The sequence below is a fragment of the Silene latifolia genome, chromosome X, assembly GCF_048544455.1.
Source record: "Silene latifolia isolate original U9 population chromosome X, ASM4854445v1, whole genome shotgun sequence".
In the NCBI taxonomy this organism is placed as follows: domain Eukaryota; kingdom Viridiplantae; phylum Streptophyta; class Magnoliopsida; order Caryophyllales; family Caryophyllaceae; genus Silene; species Silene latifolia.
Genome location: NC_133537.1, coordinates 123,751,026 through 123,770,751, shown reverse-complemented (window position 1 = coordinate 123,770,751; position 19,726 = coordinate 123,751,026). Strand labels below are relative to the sequence as shown.

The 19,726-nt window shown below is 37.0% G+C and overlaps 1 protein-coding gene across 1 annotated transcript; it reads right to left on the bottom strand.

Moving 5' to 3' along the window:
- Positions 1–16,086: 16,086 nt before the first annotated feature.
- LOC141618246 (uncharacterized) lies at positions 16,087–19,429 on the bottom strand. Its single transcript, XM_074435346.1, has 5 exons — positions 19,289–19,429; positions 18,316–19,162; positions 17,911–18,133; positions 17,062–17,844; positions 16,087–16,960 (listed from the first exon to the last, which is right to left on the bottom strand). The coding sequence occupies exons 1-5, from the start codon at positions 19,427–19,429 to the stop codon at positions 16,087–16,089; spliced, it is 2,868 nt and encodes a 955-aa protein (XP_074291447.1).
- Between the last annotated feature and the right edge of the window lie 297 nt (positions 19,430–19,726).

Below are 19,726 nucleotides of genomic sequence, written 5' to 3'. Positions count from 1 at the left end.
ACTCTCCCTATCCATATCTCATATGGAGTCATTTAGGCTATTATAGTCGGATTTTAAACTTTTAGTGAGAAAATAGCTTACAAAAATTGCGAAAAACCTCAACTATATCACATAAAGTTTGGTTTATCTTCTTGACTACACCATACTGTATGGTGTCCTAAGGAAAAGGTATTATGTGAACTGGTTCACAATCTTCTTAGTGATTATCAAGGTCATTACTTGATATTACCCATTTGATCTCAAAGTCATTACTTTGAAATTTCCGATCAACATTATGATCTTGACGTGCTTTTGGTTTACTACTTCATTTTGAAAATATTCCACGTTTTAAAAATCACTTGTATGTCTTATTAAATAGATACGAGGTTTTCATATCTACTTAACATTACGGTAAAACTAACCAAGTATGTATATTACCAACTATCGGCCTTACACATCCGTATGTATATGGTCAATCACCTCACTATTGTGTTTCTTTCTACAAAAGAAAACATAATACATGCACACATACCATAAGACTCACAATCAAATGGTTGTTCAATGTACTTTTCGTTTACTCGTTTGAAACGAATTTACTTGAGGTTTGATCAATTGGGTTAACCGGAATAGAGACTTTAAAATCTACAAGATAGTATAACATTTAGTTTTCGTGAAGAATGTAAAATTCCTCTAACTTAAGTGGTCTAAACCAACCACCAAGTTATCATAGGAGTAGGTACAACAATTTGTTTTAAATCACATAAGTGATGCCTTCTATGTATAAACATAGATGATTACATTCTTTTAAAACCAAATTTAGGTACATTTGTCCCCATCAAAATCATTGCTACTCTAGCACCACTTTGATACAAAAATGTCCTATGCTAGACGTCTTACGTTTTATCAATTCATGTAAACTTCTTTACAAAGAAATGACCCGTACTTGGTATCTCATACCAAAATAGTGGAACTAGCCTATCCATTGAGTAGATGTCTCTTTCAACTTTGTTCTATCGCATACATCTAGGGTTGATTCTTCTTAACTCCCACTCACTTTCACATTCCTCTTTGCTTCAATCAAGCAAAAATGAATCTCATGAAGACCTCTCTTCATGTCATTCGTGATATTTTATACACTTAGTAAGAGTGAATTACTATAAAGTGAGTGCAACATGTGGCAAAATCTCAACTTCTTGCGAAATTGGACTACCTAACCGTTCAATTGTTATCATATGCCTAAACTCTTTAGCGCATGAACAATTGATTTGGCCTTTCTCGAAGTGAGCCATTTGACGGTATCATATTGGAGTATTCTTTGTGTTTTTGAAAACTCTTTTCGCAAACATTTAAATTACTCTTGAGTAATTAAAATTAATATGTCATCATCATGACGGAGGTGTCACTTTCGAAATCAAGACTCTCTTGATAAAATTTGACTCCCTTTTAAACTCGTAATATGAGTTTGCAACATGAAAACCCCTTTTTAAATATGTATGGATGTTAAGTTGTATAATAATCACAATAATTGTTGTAAGCTTATGTAGGTGAATTAGTAAATCATGTTACCAATCATTACTACCGAATTCTTTCAAAGAAACCGCTTCCTATGAAAGAACGAAACGAGTATAATAATAAATAGAGGATGAAAGGAGGATGAAGTGCGCGATGTCATAGTAAATACATTAATGAAAAAGAACGAAAAATAGGAAAAATTAACATTCAATGTTTTTAAAAATACTTGTGAAAAACATGTTCAACAAGTTTTAGCATTTATATAATGACCTCCCACTAAATTATATAAATGATTCCAAGACCCAAATATTAAACAAAAATGAGCATCGCTTGGGCGAAACATCCCATAATTGTGTAAATTCGGTAAGTCACGTTGACTAATTCTACCTCTAGAACTCTTGGTCGACGAATTTTCTTAAATCCATCTACTAGCCCTGGAACACAAGACCGTCTTATATCCCGTTGAGTCCAACCAACTTTGGCGCGTGATAACCGTTTACCACCCTACTTACTCAAGGTAAAAAGAGAACACCCCGCTTGGGCGAGCGTGGCTCTAATGAACAAGAGATTCATAGGTGTTACTAATTGGTAAGTCTAATCTCAATTTTAGTTATGTGAGAGATCTTGTCAATTTAGTCATAAATTCCTTATAAGTGAATTAATTCGGTGAATGTAAATGACGTGAATTGACAACCGCGAAAATAAAATGCATGTGAATGGCGATTTTGGCATGCACGAAAATAAAACAAGTAAACATGTAAGCATATGAATAAATCCTAGTATGGCCATCTAGTTAATAAAAACTAGTCTATTACATTTCGAAAACCAACTCCTTGGTCCCTTGCCTCTTCATTCCATAAGTGGCTCTTCCTTGTGGGATTTGGAACACCTCCCAAAAATAGACTCCGTCTCGTTGTAATCCGTCTTTTGGAATCGCCGGTAAAAAATAAATATTACAAATGAATTACATAGCTATTCCTATTATACATTAATTAATAAAATAAATAAAACTATTAATTAATTACAAACCGATGATACGAGATCGTATTTAATTACAAACAAATCGATATTCCCATTCATTTCGGGTAATAACGATTAAAATTAACTAGGCCATACTAGGTACAACAAGTTAAATACTTTAAATAAATGACAATCATTCATTAAACTTAAATAAATATACTTAAAAATGCTGTAAAATGATGCCAAAATCGCCTTATCTATCATTCGTTGGTATCCATCTCGGTTTTTGTGGATTTTATCGATTTTTAACATGTAAAAATCAGTAATAAATTCTTAAATCTCATTTAAGTCCAAACCAATTGTCCAAACTTTTTTGAACCACAAAATTTGTCCTCACTAATTTTATGATAAATAATTAGTTTGATTTGGTGATATTTTGCTAAATAAAATCGGTTAAATCATAACATTTAAGTAAAAATCCAAAATAATTGAAACATTACCCAAAAAATTGAAACAAATATTTTTAGTATTCTGGAACACTCCCAAGAACACCAAAATGTCAGAAAAATTGCCCAAAAATTCCGGATACATTTTATGAAGAAAAAGATCGATATTTATCATGGGCAAATCGATATTTATCACAAATCGGTAAAATCATAACACACATGCAAAATCACTTTTAACATTTAAATAATATTTTTAAATGTACATAAATTTATCATGGGCAGAATCAAATATTTTGAAATTATGATTAATTAATTTCACTTTTATCGACTTTTATCTCATAAAATCAATAAACATGCAAAAAATTCGAACCAACCTTCAACTTTTTGCATACAATCAGTAGAAAACATGCATGAACTACCATAAAAAAATCCATGCACCGAATCAATGTTTAACTAATTTTAGTCAATTTTTAACTAAAATACGGCATTTTGACTAGATTTTCTACCAAAAAATATTAAAAATAGCAAAATAACTTCAAAAATCACCAAAAAATTCCACAAACCTTTTGAGATCAGTAGGTATGCATGTCCCAAAAATTTCTTGCTAAAACCTCTTCTAACACCATTTTTGAGTTTTTATAAATTATCTTATAATCATTAAGATGCTTAAAATCAACATGCAAATTACAAGCCTAAGCTCTGATACAACTTGAAAGATCATAGATCCAAATTAGACTCTCTAATTAAAAACAAATTATCACATAATATGTTCATTTAGTGATCTATGTAACATGCATGCAAAATAAAAGCATGAAAATGAAAGTTTAAGGATAAACAATTTCCTTACATTGATTTTACGGTAAAATGGGCACAAACTAGTTCACCTTACTAACTTGTTCTTGAGCTTATACCAAATGGATGATCCTCCTTACAAATCTTCAAAGAGAAGATCTCCTTCTTGTTGCACCCAAGAACTTACCCAAATAATTTTACAAGTATTAACAAGATACTAGTAAAATTTAACCCTTGATAATATTTTAATAATACTAACTTTCTTAGTATTAAATTTTTGTTTTACTAACAATTTAGTAAAATGATGCTTATTATTTTTAGAGAGATGCACCAAATTTTTGTTCACATGCATGAGTGAAAATGAGCTAGCTTACAAAAATGAACAAACAATATGGAGTATATTGTGGAGAAGTGGCGGGTGGAGTGTATCTAGTGAGGGAGTCCATTGTTTTAATTTTTGTCCAATCTTATATCACATGCAAGTGATCATAAGATGACTTATGGAAAACAAAACAACAAGTAAAGTGAAATGATTATGTCTATAATCATCCACTACACTCCATTTACACGGTCTAATGTCCCATTTACGGGTCCATTTTGGTTCTTATTTTTGTCGCACAAATACGTGTAAATTTTATTTAAACAATGTATAATGCTTAAATACATCCAATTAAATTCGTCTAAATCACTTCGTAAATATATGTGTACCACTACACATATAGTTTACGTACCAATACTAATCACATTAGTCAACTAGTACCAATTTAATAATTAACTGCTTAATCATTAATTCCCGTCTCAAATAATTTATTATTCAATTATCGCATAATTAAATAATAATTTCCGTACCTCGAGTTCACAACTCGAAATCTCTCTTAAAATAATTGACTAACCTTTTATTCTACAAATCAAGGGACTAAATAAATTGTATCTCATACAATTAATTAGTTGCCTATTGGAGTTCGTTCCTTTAGGTGTGACCGAAAGGGGTCAGTTGATCACCGCCGTCTCACGACAATAACGTCAAACTCTAGTCAGCCAACCGTTATCGATTTACGTTAATCAACTGACGAGGATCAAATAATTAAATATCTGATGATATTTCATTAATGAGATTTATTATGTTAACGCACTATTGTGGAGGACACTAACTCCAACAATTAACCGATCATTCTTAATTTAATTGTTTCATAAAGAAAGTTTTAGTAATATAATATTTTAATTACTAAAACAAATCTCATTTAATCGAATTACAATAAGATTCATATTCTCACTCTGTAGATACCTCATTTCTGCACCTCCCGCAAACCACCCGGTGATGATTGGGCCGCATGTTTTGTACGCGGAACGATTTGTGACAGTTCGTAAGTTTATCGTCAAGTTATCGCTCAATTACTTGTGTCTACCACTTAATTGTCATCTACGTACCGATACGGTCGTTTTGGCAGTAATTAGAGTACATTTGGAGTCCGGGTCAAAAAATCGTCTTCATTTTCCAAAACCGAGTCAGAATGTTCTGGAATGTTCCGGATATTTCTATTCCATATTTTGCAATCTTTTAATCTTTGGCAAAGAATTTCCCGTAATATTCACACAAAATATTAAGGAAAACAAGATTAATCAGTTATTCCATAATCAAAATACGGAAATCTTTCTTCCGCAGGAGGAAACCACTTGGGAAAGGACGCAGCAAGTGCTGCGCCTCTTCCATGAGACGCAGTGCCTGATGCGCCTCTTCCAAGAGACGCAGTGCCTGCTGCGCCTCTTCCCAAGTCCTTTTTTGCGTATTTTTCGTTTTTTTTCATATCGTTTCGAGATTCACATCCAAAGTTTCTCCGAAAAACCCTACTTCCTCCGTGTGATTACTATAAATAGTGACCTTCGGTCTCACATATTTCTCACGCGAGTGTCCGCCCTTCTCTTCTCCCTTTGCATTCTAGACCACGTTCTTACTTTTTGGCGTCTACGTGCTTGAACTTTCGACCACGTAAGCTCGGATCTTTCTGAGTACCAGCCTCGTTTTTCATGACCGACCAATTTGACCAATTTGACCAACTCCACCATAATCAACTTTAATCAATCTGTTTAATTTCCTCTTACGAGGGCACTTTCGTCTACAGTCGAGTCGAGCATCACTAAACGTTAACTTAGTTCATCTCGTTTCGTCAAAACTGTAAGTCGGAGGGTGTAAATCCTTCTTTTGTTTATTGTTCTTTATTTATTGTAATCACAATTGTAAGATTTATGTCGAAAGTATTCTTAAAACCGATTTGTAAATCTTGTTTAAAAAAACCCTTTTTACCTATTATCAGGAGACAACCGTCGAGAAAGGACACATCAACTGCTGCGCCTCTTCGAAGGGACGCAGCACCTACTGCGCCTCTTCGTGAGGCTGCCGCAGTTCCTGCTTCCTTTCTTCTTCCTTCGTCTTTTGTTGTCTGTTCGTTTTCATTTTGTTTGTTTGTTCATTGTTTCATCGACACAATAATTTGATAATGATATTTCTAACATGTAAATAAATCATTGTTAATTAATTCGTCATTAAATCCCGACATAAATCTCTTATAACCAATATTTACGGGTTTTCGTCATTTAAGTCAATCCGGGTTTTAGAGATTCGATTCATTAATATTGAGTCTCTGGAATTTGATCTTTGACATAGTTGCATCTATTATTCATCGTCACCATCATTAATTCGTCATTAATAACCTTTTTAGCCTAATTAACTTGATTAGTTTTTTAATTTGTAATTAATTAACCTTATAATCTTGTAAATATTCGTTCTAATCGGTTTCGTCCATGTTTTATTGCTTTTTATGACCTTAATCGCATGTAAATAATATGTTAATCACTTTCATCCGAGTCAATTATTCATAATCGAGCATTAAAATCACCAACGAGTATTAACAATTTGCAATTCCGGCTTCACAGCTAGAACTGAGCCAAGGAACGGACGCAGCAAGTGCTGCGCCTCTTCCAAGGGACGCAGCTCTGCTGCGCCTGTTCCTGGTTGATTTCTGTCTCTGAACTCCCGTGTTGCTTTGACCTAGTTTATTAATTACGTATTTAATTAACTATTACTCGTACTATCACCTAATTTCTGTTCGTTTATTTATTCATTCTTTCTCAAAGTATCCGTTTTAAATGAATTTTCGACATAAATCATTAAATCCAATGTAATTATTGTAATTTTCTTTATTATATTGTATTTGTATTTCTTTTATTGTATTGCTTGTATGTCTCTCACATCTAATCTACATTAAATTCCTACTTTGACATCACTTGCATGTTAAATTACGTGTTAACCGACTTAGTCTAATTCTCACATGTTAGGATTAATCTAATGGATGTTGCATTGCATGCATATAAATCGACAATATATCGAGTATAGACAATTTCCCTAATCATTAGTAGAGGCCGCTATCGAGGCGGGCAGGATTAGGTGTTCGATAAAAAGAGCTTTCTAATACGTACCCTCACCCCTTACTCCAGATCTCTATGAACATCCGTGTTCATTGGCATCCACGAGAGTCATTCTAGACATAGAATGCTAAGGGTAACGAATTCTTGGTGTTCATGTCACTACTTTGTGTCTTGACATGGCACGAGGTATTCGAACGGTTTCCAATTTTCCAAAATAAATTGGTGGCGACTCCACAAATGCAAACGCTTGTTCCCAAGCACCCCCGTGGGCCCGTGTCCACAGTTTGGCGACTCCGCTGGGGATAATACACTTACGTGTAGCCAAAAGGGTGAAACTTGAACAAGGTTAGGGAATAGTTTGTACGAGACAATTGTCGGTTTTCATAACTCGGTCTTCCTAGATCGTTTCATTCGGCCTTCCTAGGCCCAACCCAACCCATTCGACCAATCGTCCCGTCTAGATTCTTATTCGGACCTAAGGATGGATAGCGATTGACGTCATCCATACCATGGTACTTACTCTTGTTTGTATCAAGGACTTTCACTATTTGAGGAAATGGACTAGGAATCAGCCTTACTCTTGTTTGGTACGAACCTCTCAACAGACTTCGGGTTTGATTGTTCGGTAAGGCAACCCACCCTTTAAACCAAAACCCTTTTAAAATGTACTCAGCATCCCGTTATAATGCTTGTATAATGTTTGTACCATATGTGATCACCATTTCTAAAACAAACCATGACGATTTTTGTAAAATCAAAATCCTTCTTTAAAATGTAAAAATTTCGAAACTTGGGCCTAATATTAGCGCAAAATCAGTCGAAACTCTATCCAATTGTCGAGTTAAAATCCGGGCTTTAAAACCCATTTTAAAATCTCACTTCGAGTCCACTCCTACAACTACACTAAAGTTGACTAGGACCAACATTTTTCAAACTTTGTCATTTCCTCAAAATTCACTTGACACATGTGGCACACTCCCACTTCACGAGTCAAAATGTTTCTTTTCGAGTAAGTGTGCTAGAATGGTCGATCGTATTTTGATTCGTCGTCGATCTCTTATCCAGTTTCCAAGATGCCTGAAACAAGCGACGTGAATTTCAACCAACTCAAGAATGGTAATGATCAAATCCTAGCCGCGCTAGCTCGTCTCCAAGTTACTCAAGACCAAGTGTATGATTGCCTTGACACCATTGAGGGCCGAATATATGCCGTGGAAACGAGGATGCCTCCTCGAGAAAGTGAAGTGTCTGATGAATTTGTGAACAACTTCGGGGACGAAAACCCTCACATGGGTATGACTGTAGCTGAGAAACGACTCCAATACTTGGAGGAGCAATTGATGTATCTCAAAGGGGATGGCATTTATAGGGAAAACAATCGCAAATATGAGGCTGTGAGTTCCAAGTTTCCAACCAACTTCAACATGACGGATATCCCTAAATTCAAGGGGCACAAAAACCCTTTGAACCATATCCGTGCCTTCAAGGATTACATGTCTATCAAAGGCATTAAACCCAAGATGTTCTTAAGGATCTTTCCTTCATCTCTTGACACCACCCCAAAACAATGGTTCTATTAGCTAGAGCCCAAGAAAATCGCTACCTGGGATGATGCCGCAATCGAGTTTGCTAAACAATATGCGGATAATGCTGAAATCCAAGTCAACATGCGCACTTTAGAGGTTCTTACCCAAAATTACAAGGAAGGTTTCACCGACTTCCTAAGTCGGTCGAGGAAGACTAGTACTCAACTTGTTGAACGCCCGGATGAAGCCACCCTCGTGGAGAAATTCGTGGACAACCTAAAGCCCATCTATGCAAATCATTTGAGGTATCAAAACATCAAGACCATTAAAGATTTAACCGTCTAGGGACAAGGATTGAAGATGATATTCGTAAAGGGCTCTTGTCCAAAATGATAGGTCGTGGATATAAAGGCTCGACAAGTCGTTCTTATGGCTCTACTAGCAAAACTGATGAAGTTAACCTTCTCGAACCATCTAAGAAGAATACCCCTCCCAGGAAATTCACAAATTTAGGGGACACATATTCCAACGCTCTGAAAAGGTTGATGAAGCTGGGTAAACTTAAACCCATAGGCCCTACACCCGAACTAGAAAAGAAATCCAAGTTCTGGGATGAGAATTCGTACTGCGAATACCATAGAGGTAAGGGACATGATACAGAAAAATGCTACAAACTAAAAAATGTACTTCAAGACAAGATTGAAGACGGTCGCCTACCAATACCACCTGGAGGTAAGCCTAACAACACTCAGAATCCTCTTGGAATTCTAGTGATTACAAGTGAAGAATTTACCATAGATTGTTCACACCTCATTTCTCCAGTCGAAGATGAAATTCATGCAATAGAGAATGAAATGAACTACTCTACTATTTCTCCAACCATCATTGATTTCATTGCATGGGCAAAGAGTGTGGATAGGCAAGACATGGAACTAGAGAGTGCAGTGGCAATCCTACGTGTTGCCAACGCAACACCTATAGAACGTGCACCACTAGTCTTCTCTCAAAACACTACAATGCAAGAAGTTGTAGTCGTGGTTGATGGGCTAGTCAACCAAATTATCCAATTAGAGGCTGAAATCATGAGAATGAGGGAACTTGCTGCCATCAATGGAATATGGGCCGATGATGATGAAGACGAGTATCTCACTGAACACTACTTAGTCAAAGTCAGTGAGGAAATAGTCCAAAATTGTGAAGATCAAGATGTAGACCACCTTACTCGTTCGGGACGCCCATACCAAAACACTTCCCAAAATGGTCCCATAGCGAACGGTCCAACCAATGTGGTCATACCAAATGACAATGAAGAAGGCTCTACCAACCACTTGCTAAAGCAACTATAGAAGACAAAGGCTGATCTTTCAGTCTGGCAACTAGTGGTAAGCTCATTCCCACATCGCCAAGCTTAACTACAAGCCTTGGCCAAACTAAATGTGGCACATAACTCCACACCCGACGATGTGGTCAACTTGGTCTTCCAAGAATCACCAAAGCTAAGTAATCCTATTACTTTCTCGGATGAAGATTTGCCACCCTTTGGTGCTAGTCATAACTTGGCTCTTTATATCACTGTCATTTGCTTAAAGAAGAATGTGCCAATGACTTTGGTAGATGATGGCTCTGCAGTCAATATCATACCCCTGAAAACGGCATACAAATTGGACATGAAAGAGTCGGATTGGACCCCAACCAACCAAGGTGTTCGCGCATATGATGGTACACGGCGAAAGGTAGTAGGACTTGTTAACCTAACCATAGCCACAAGGCCGATTGAGCGAAAGGTCAACTTCCAAATAGTGGACATTGAGGCATCCTTTAACATACTTCTGGGAAGACCCTAGATTCACGCTTCCAAAGCGGTAACATTCACACTCCATCAGAAAATCAAAATCCCACTAAATGGTAAAGTGGTGACGATCATTTCGTCGCCCATCAAGGCAGTAATTGAAAAGAAGTCAAGTAATAAAGTCCTTGCAGATCCAGTACATGAACTTGGGGGCTTCCATATCATAAATGTCATAGAAAGTCAGTTGGCACCCTTATACTTCAATCACTATTCTAACTTACTGGTCAACCACATACTCAAAACCCATGGATACTTTTCGGGAATGCCTTTGAATCCTATCCGAAGAAACACCTTTGCACCCTACAAAGAGGGTAACTCACAAAGAATACCCCTCGGATTAGGATACAAACCCACTAAAGAGGAAGTTCTCGAGATGCTCTCTCAAGTTCAAAACCGTAAGAACGTGGGAATCCAAATGCGACCCTACCTGCCTACCCTAAATGGATACTTTGTTAGGGAAGGAAGTCAAGATATCTTTCACGGATTTCCTGAGCCTTGGCACTATCTCGAAAGGAAGCTAGCCGGTATCAAATATCGATGAAGTGGTACTAGCATAACTAACATCAATCATATATATATTTATAGAAGAAGGTACTTTAAGGTGTCACACACCCAACTTCCGTATTCTCCAAAATACTAGGGGTTGTTTCTCTTCCAGTGTCTAAGACCTTCATAATAGAAACAATATTGGTCGGGATTAGTACCTCGCTTGGGTTAGGCGTTGCTATTTACAATAGCTTTGGTTTTACCTTTGCTTTGTACCAATACCATAACCAAACCAATTTCCTTCTTGAACCTCGTCCTATTCTTAACAATTAAGAGTAATACATCCCTCTTAGAGCTCCCACTCACTTCTAAGAACCTCTGCTTAGACAAACGGAAATTGAATTCATGAAGACTATTCTTCATTTTATTCTTATTTACCCTCATTAGGGTTAAACCATCCATGAAGTGATGGTAGTAATTGGTCAATCATGATTTCTAACAAATCAAATTACTAATCCGTTCCAGCGTTTATACGTACTCATATAATTTAAGTACGTGATAACAAATGTATCTCTTGAGCAATAAGATTGAAGCACTGTCGTTGTAAAGAAGATGTCATCGCAAGAATCTAAACGTTTTTGATTAAGCATGACTCCCGTTTATTTTCTTCATAAGAGACCATTACAAAGGCATAAAGGAGGATCACAAAGAGAATTCAATTTGTGTTTAGCTATGGTGGTTTATCGGAGAAAAGCCGCACAACCGAAAATAAAAGCTACCGTATCTTTTCTAGGAAACTATTTTCATGAAAGAACGGAGTTCTAACTTTATAGAGTGAGGAGCGTATTAAATACTAGTCATTGTGCGATGTAAATAAAAACAACGGAGTAATTGAGAAATATAACATTCATCGTAAATAAATACTTAAAAACATTTTTTTAACAAGTTTAAATAAGCATTTATATAATGACATCTCACCTAAATTATATAAATTATCCCGAGATCCGTCTTTATATAAATTCGGGCACGGTGAGCCGATACATCCCATACTTATATAAATTCGGAGAGTCAACCATGTGACTGATTCTACTCCTATAACTCTTCGTTGATAAATTTCTTAAATTTATCTCTAGCTCCGGAACCAAATATGGGCACGGTGAGCCGATTTATCCCATATATGTTCTGTTGAGTCCAACCAAAATTCGCGATAAATAATAACATTTATTACCCTACTTACCCGACGTAAAAAGGGAACACCCCGGTGAGCCTAGCCCGCCCCTAATGAAGAAGGGATTCATAGGTCCTACTAATTGGTAAGGCTAATCTCTATTTTAAATAATGTGAGAGATCTTGTCAATTAGTTATCAATTCCCTATAAGTGAACTAAGTCGGTGAATTATAGATAACCGTAAATTGACAATAGCGTAAAAATAAATAAATAAAATGCATGTGATGGCGATTTGGCATGAACGCACACATAAAATAAACATTAAAAATAAAATTCCTAATATGGCCTCCTAAAAATAGCTAATTTAATTAACTAATCTATTACAAATTGGAAACCAACTCCTTGATCCGTAATGGGTCTTCATCAGAACACCAGAAACCCAAAACGGTTAGAAAAATTTGCCAAAAAATATTTTGTATCATATACACAATATAATCGTGTTTTTCATAACTTTTACATATTAATTCCAATTAATAATAAAAATCATGAAAAAAAAAACGAAACAATTTTTTTTTTAACATTTTGGAACCATTTCTAGATGGGTTTTCTAGTGCTAATGAGATAAAAAAGGTCATTTTCTCTATCCCCATTCATAAATCTGCAGGCCCAGATGGGTTTTCTAGTGCTAATTTTCGTGATGTCTGGGATGTTGGTGGTCAAGTTTGTGAGGCTGTTCAGGATTTTTTCACTCATGGGAAAATGCTTAAACAGCTTAACCATACTCTTATTTCTCTTATCCCAAAAGGAGATAGGCCAAAGAATGTAACTCAGTTTAGGCCTATATCTTGTTGTAATGTAGTCTATAAGTGCATATCTAAGCTACTATGCAATAGACTGGCTAATGTCTTACCTTGCATCATTAGTCCTAACCAGGGTGGCTTCATTAAAGGTAGGAGCATTGTAGAGAACATTTTGATTTGCCAAGAGTGATTAGACTTTATAATAGGAAAGCTAGCTCTCCTAGATTTATGCTAAAGGTTGATTTGAAGAAGCCATATGATTCAATCAGCTGGAATTTTTTGGAGCAAATGATGAGAACCTTACAGTTTCCTGGGAAGTTTATTGACTTGGTGATGGAGTGTGTGTGCTCTGCTTCCTACTCTTTGGTCATGAATGGAGAAACTTTTGGTTTTTTCAAAGGGCAAAAGGGGTTGAGGCAGGGAGATCCTTTGTCTCCTCTTCTCTTTACTATATCAATGGAATATTTGAGTAGAGTCATGCACTATATCACTGAGATTGTTCCTTTTAAGTACCATCCTTTGTGTTCAAAGATGAAGCTATCACACCTTATGTTTGCAGATGATTTGCTCCTTTTCAGTAAAGGGGATGCAGCTTCTATTATGGTCTTGCTCAGAATATTTACTACTTTCTCACAGGTTTATGGACTCCAAATGAATAATTCTAAGACTAATGCTTATTTTAATGGTGTCCAAGGTAGTATTAAACAAGAGATCCTGCAAGTTTCTGGTTTCATGGAAGGAAAACTCCCTTTTTCTTATCTGGGAGTCCCAATTACAGCTGGAAGACTGAAAAAGAAAGACAGTCAAGTATTGATTGAGAAATTAGTCTAAAAAATAAGTGGTTTTGGGGCAAGACATTTATCTTATGGAGGAAGACTTGTGTTAGTAAATCTGTACTAACTTCCCTTTATACTTACTGGGCCAACATTTTCAATATTCCCAAAGGTGTTCTTCATCAAGTGGATGCTATTTGCAGGAATTACCTTTGGGATGGGAAGGTGGATTATATTAAAGTCCCATTGGTTGGTTGGGAGAAATTTTGTGCTCTAAAGAATGAAGGGGGACTTGGAATCAGGGATTCTTATGTTTGGAATATAGCTGCTATTGGCAAACCGGTGTGGTGGGTCTTTTGTAAGCCTGATAGTCTATGGGTTAGATGGGTCCATCATGTTTATATGAATGGAGCAGCTTGGTCTGAATACAATCCTACTTCTGATGTTAGCTGGAGTTGGAAGTCTATTGTTAAGGTTATAGATAAGTTATTAAGGTCCTACTCTGCTGAGCTATGGCAGGGGGAGAGTAGAGGTTATACTGTCAGAAGTGGTTATGAGGTGATGAGGAGAAAGTTTCACAGAGTGGACTTGCATAAGCAAATATGGAATGGATGGTGTCTCCCTAAGCACCAGTTTATTGGATGGCTTATTGCCAGGGAAGCATTACAAACAAAGGATAAACTGTATAAGTTTGGGTGATGCAGTGATACTGTATGTTTGCTCTGTGGAATTGCTGATGAGACTCACTGCCATCTTTTCCAGGAATGTGATTATAGTCTCAGGATTCTGGCTGGTATTGCAAAGCTGTGTAGCATACAGTCACCTGTAAGGAATGCTATTGATTGGGTGTATGCTGGCCAGTTCACAAAGGTGCAGAAGGGTGTTATAGGGAGTGCCTTTTTGGCGGCTCACTATGCTATTTGGATGCAGAGAAATAAGGTACGGGTTGATTCTTATCTGATGATACCTGAAAAGGTGATAGCTCAAGTCCAAAATCAGTGTAAGATGCGGATTTTGGCAAAGTCTAGACAAAAGATGCAAGCTAGAGATAGTGTTTGGTTAAGTAGCCTCCCTTTAATGTTTTAGTTTGATGTATGGCTACTACAAAAAGAGTTGGTGTAAAAATTGATAGCTTGTAATAGCTTTGTTTGTCCTTAATGGAATTTCTTACATTTCACAAAAAAAAAAATAGCTAATTACCTCCGCCTCACAATATATATACAAACACCTCATCACATTTAGTGAAATAACCTTTAATTACTAAATATCGTCTCAGTTAATCATATTAACATAAGACATAAAATTTATTACTCAATTACCGTATAATCGAATAATAAATTTTACTTGGCCCAAGTTCTAAACTCGTCTCAAAGAAAATCACTTGACTAATATATAGTCAATTTATTAAAGAGACTAATTAAACTGTATCACATACAATTAGTATTCCCAATGGGACTTCATCCTATAGGTGTGATCGAAAGGGATCAGCTGAACACCGTTGTCATACGACAGTAACATCAAACCCTAGTCAGCTGATCGTTACTAATATACGTTGATCAGTTGAGGAGTATAATAATCATATATCCCTAGTATATTCCTTTTACGAGATTTAGTAAGTAGACGCACTATTGTGGAGGACACCTACTCCAATATTTAGTTCTTTTAAGCAATGCTACACTTTTGCTATTTAACACCCCGTGATTTAAATTAGCGAACGTTTCATAGCCGGGACCATTCTTGGAAGTGTATAGCAAGGCAAATGCACCCTCCTTGACTTGAATTTTCTTGAGTCTCACTTGAATGTGAAAGGAACAAGACCCTTCAACTTCAATACGCCTATTGAGATGCTTACAAGGCTTAATGATTTTGTAAAAGGGGTTTCTAAAATCAAAAACTTTGTGATGGGAGGGATAATACCAATTTTTGCCAATGAACTTTGCCCCGGGTTCAACTTTGATGGAAGGTATGCGAAACTCCGAGGAAATACTTTAATTGATGAACATGCCATCATTCATCACCACCGGTGGTATGGTTACATTGCGACTGGGAGTGTAGAATGGTAAACTACGGGACGTTCACCACTTTTTCTCATGGGGTCTAATATACCACCCACCGAATCACGTTTGAGCCTATATTCACAAAGGCCGAGTTACCTTCTACCTATTGAGATTTATGACCAACTACCAGCGCGGGAAGAAATACCCCACCGACCTCCTCAAATGCCGGAATGGGGTGATGCGCCAGACCAACAACCATCTTATATGCCCATACTACCCTTTTTTTGGGAAAAGGTAAGCTTATCATTAGAATTCGATAAAATCTCCCATACAACCTCACATATTGATCAGCATAATCACCTAACTACAATACAGCTATTGAGTAGTTAAGTATCTAACCCAATCTATAACTCTACTATTTTTAGCTTTGATATCACACTGGCCAATTCTGATCAGTACATCATGCTTGACTTTGCTATATAACACGCTTGGTCTCCAAATTAGTCCCTCCATTCTGCTTATGTTTCTACAGAACCAAATTCGGGCCATCAAGCTTGCCAAGATTACTGCAACAATTTTTTTCCTGCAAGTAGAGGGGTGTCTCCACTCAGTCCACCACTTGATACAATCTTTATCATGCAACGGGCAAAGGCACCAGTCAGTCCCTAACTGTAGACACATCCGACTGTAAGTCCAGCCAAAAAAGAGATGCTCATGTGTCTCCTCCTTAAGCCCACATAAGAAGCAACGGTTCTCCTGAATGATGTGCATTTTGATCAGTCTATCCTGGGTAAGCAATCTGTGTTGAGCCACCAGCCAACTCATAAAAGTATGCCTTGGAATGATCCAGCTATTTAGCATCCAGGGATACCAACTGACCATATCACCATCTGGTTTAATCCATTGGTAGCCCTGCGTGAGAGTATATTGCTCTACCTCATCAGCAACAAATAAATTATCTCTATAAATATTTTTGACCTGGCAGATATTCCTCCAAGCCCAGCTACACCCAGCACCTGGTTCATACTCCTTCCATCTAGATTGTTTTATATAGACAACATGAACCCATTTAACCCAAAGATGATCAGCCTTCATAGCCACCCACCACACATATTTTCCTATGGCAGCAATGTTCCAACTATGCAAGTATCTAAGTCCCAATCCACCTTGTTTCAGAGGTTGGCAAATCTGTGACCAGGACACCAGAGCAAGACTCTCCTTCTGATCAGTACTATGCCATAGGTAAGTTCTACAATAGACTCAATCTTACCAATGATAGTCTTAGGAAGGATAAAAATCCGAGCCCATTAAATATGCAATGTGCTAAGCACAGACTGAATGAGCACCAACATTCCAGCATAAGATAGTTTCTTGGACCCTATACTTCGAATTCTTGCAACAATTCTCTCAGTTAAATAATGGCAATCCAACACTGACAGTCTTTTAGGAGAAACATTAACTCCCAAATATTTGAAAGGGACTGATCCCTTATGCATTCCAGTCATATCCTCAATTTCCTTGATCAAGCTACCATCTAAACCATTACCATAGAAGTTAGATTTCCCCCTATTCATAGAAAGACCAGTAGCTTTGGAGAAATATGCAAAAGCTTTCAAGAGCAGATCAATAGAAGCTCTATCCCCATGACAAAACAACATAAGGTCATCAGCAAAACACAAGTGTGTCAGCTGAATCCTATTACACAAGGAATGATACTTTAAGTCTGGGTGCTGTTGTATAACCCTCGATACTCTACTTAGATATTCCAAGCATAGAGTTAACAAGAGAGGAGATAATGGGTCTCCCTGCCTGAGCCCTCGTTTGCCCTTAAAGAATCCAAAGATGTCTCCATTCAAAGAGATTGAGTAAGATGGGGTAGAAATGCACTGCATTAGAAGATGGCAAAAGTGTTCAAGAAAGCCAGTAGCAATCAACATATACTTCATAAAATCCCATTCAACAGAATCATAAGCTTTTTGTAAATCAGGCTTCATTAACATTAAAGGAGAACAACTCTTTCTGTTGTAAAGCTTAACCAGATCATGGCAAATAAGGATATTGCCTACAATATCCCTACCTTCAATGAAGGCACTTTGAGAAGGATTTATGATATCTGGTAAAACATGGCTCAACCTACCACAAATCACTTTGGATAAGCTTTTATAAACAGTATTGAAGCAAGCAATTGGCCTAAACTACATTACTGTTTCAGGCACCTCAACTTTTGGAATTAAAGTAATAATTGTGTTATTACTTTGCTTCAGCACTTTCCCAAAATAAAAAGCTCTTTGCAGAGCAGCAATCACATCCTGACCCACAATTTCCCAATTGTCTATAAAGAATTTGTTGTTATATCCATCAGGGACAAGAGCTTTGGTCCTTGGAATATCAAATATTGCAGACTTAACCTCCTCTGCAGTCCCTGGTGCAGTTAGAATAACACAGTGTCTATCATTTAAGCAGGGTTCCTTTTACACCAATCTCTTGTTAACCGGAGTCACTGCATTAGAAGTGCCCAACAACTTCTGATAATAATCTTTAAATGCATCCTGGATAGCATCAGGAGTTGAACACAAATTGTTATTCATATCCTTTATCTGAAACACTCTATTTTTGGATCTTCTTCTTCTAATGGACGCATGAAAGTATGAGGTATTCTCATCTTCTGACTAAGAAATTGATGTCTTGCTTTTCTTAGGTCAATCACTTCCTTGGCACACTCCTTTTCATTCTGACACAGCTGCTCATTCAGGGGATCCAAAATTAGCAATTCCTGAAATTTTTGCAAAGCAATTTCAGCCATGTGTGTAAGATTTTCAATGTTATCAAATTGCTCCTCGTTGAGAGCCTTCAAAGCAGCTTTCAGACCTCTCAATTGAGTGACCACCTTGTACATAGGTGTACCCTTGCATTCTTTTTGCCATCGAGTCTTGACAATATCAGAATACCCAGGCGCCATTGACCACATATTGAAATACTTGAAGGTGGCTCCTCTCCTCTGATGTTCCACCTCAAAATTAACTAAACAAGGACAGTGATCAAAGGTGCCTTTAGGGAGAAAATGAACATATCCATCAGGGAAGATATCAGTCCACTCAGCATTACTAAACACCCTATCAATCCTGCTATAAACGTTTGTATCACTCTCATGTTTGTTGGACCAGGTAAAGAAGGAGATCCTAGCACTAAGATCAACAAGATGACAGTCCTGTGTGGCCTGTAACATAGGTTGAATCTCAGTATTAGAGAGAGGTGCACCAACAATCCTCTCATCCCTTGCCATAACAGCATTAAAGTCTCCACCAACCAGCCAAGGACCAGAGACCTTACTGTGATAACCCCTCAGGCTATCCCATAACTCATTTCTCTCATGGGCATGATTAAGACCATACACCACAGTCAGCCAGAACAGTTTTTTCCTACTTTTATCCAAAACCTTAGCATGGATGCTCTGAACAGTAACATCACAGATGTCCACATCAAAAGAGTTAGGATTCCAAATGAGTCAGATCCTCCCTCCCTCATGCAGACTAGTATTTCTGCAAATAGCCCAATCTTCACACAAATTTATTCTTACTTTATTCCATTTTTTAGGTTTTTGTTTTGTTTCTAAAAGTCCAAACAATCCTACTTTATTCTGAAGCAAGAATCTCTTTATTTCATGTTGGTTATTAGGGAGATTCATGCCTCTAATGTTCCACATCCCAATCCTATCCATATTCAGAGTTGGTCTTGCTAGACTCTCCTTTCTCAACCCGCATACTTCCAGTTATACCCAACCTAGACTTGTGCAAAGACTGAGACAAAGATTCCATGAAAGAAAGGCCATTATATGAAAATCTGCTCCTATCTCCATTGTCAGTCCTCATGAGTTTAGTAATAAATCGTCTAGGTAGAGAGCTTCCAATCACAGGTGTATTCTGTACCAACCTATGGGTGATGTCGTCGGGTCTCCCAATCAAACACATTTATAATTCTCAACAAACAACTAGTTAGTGGTAAGTCGAGGTCGATC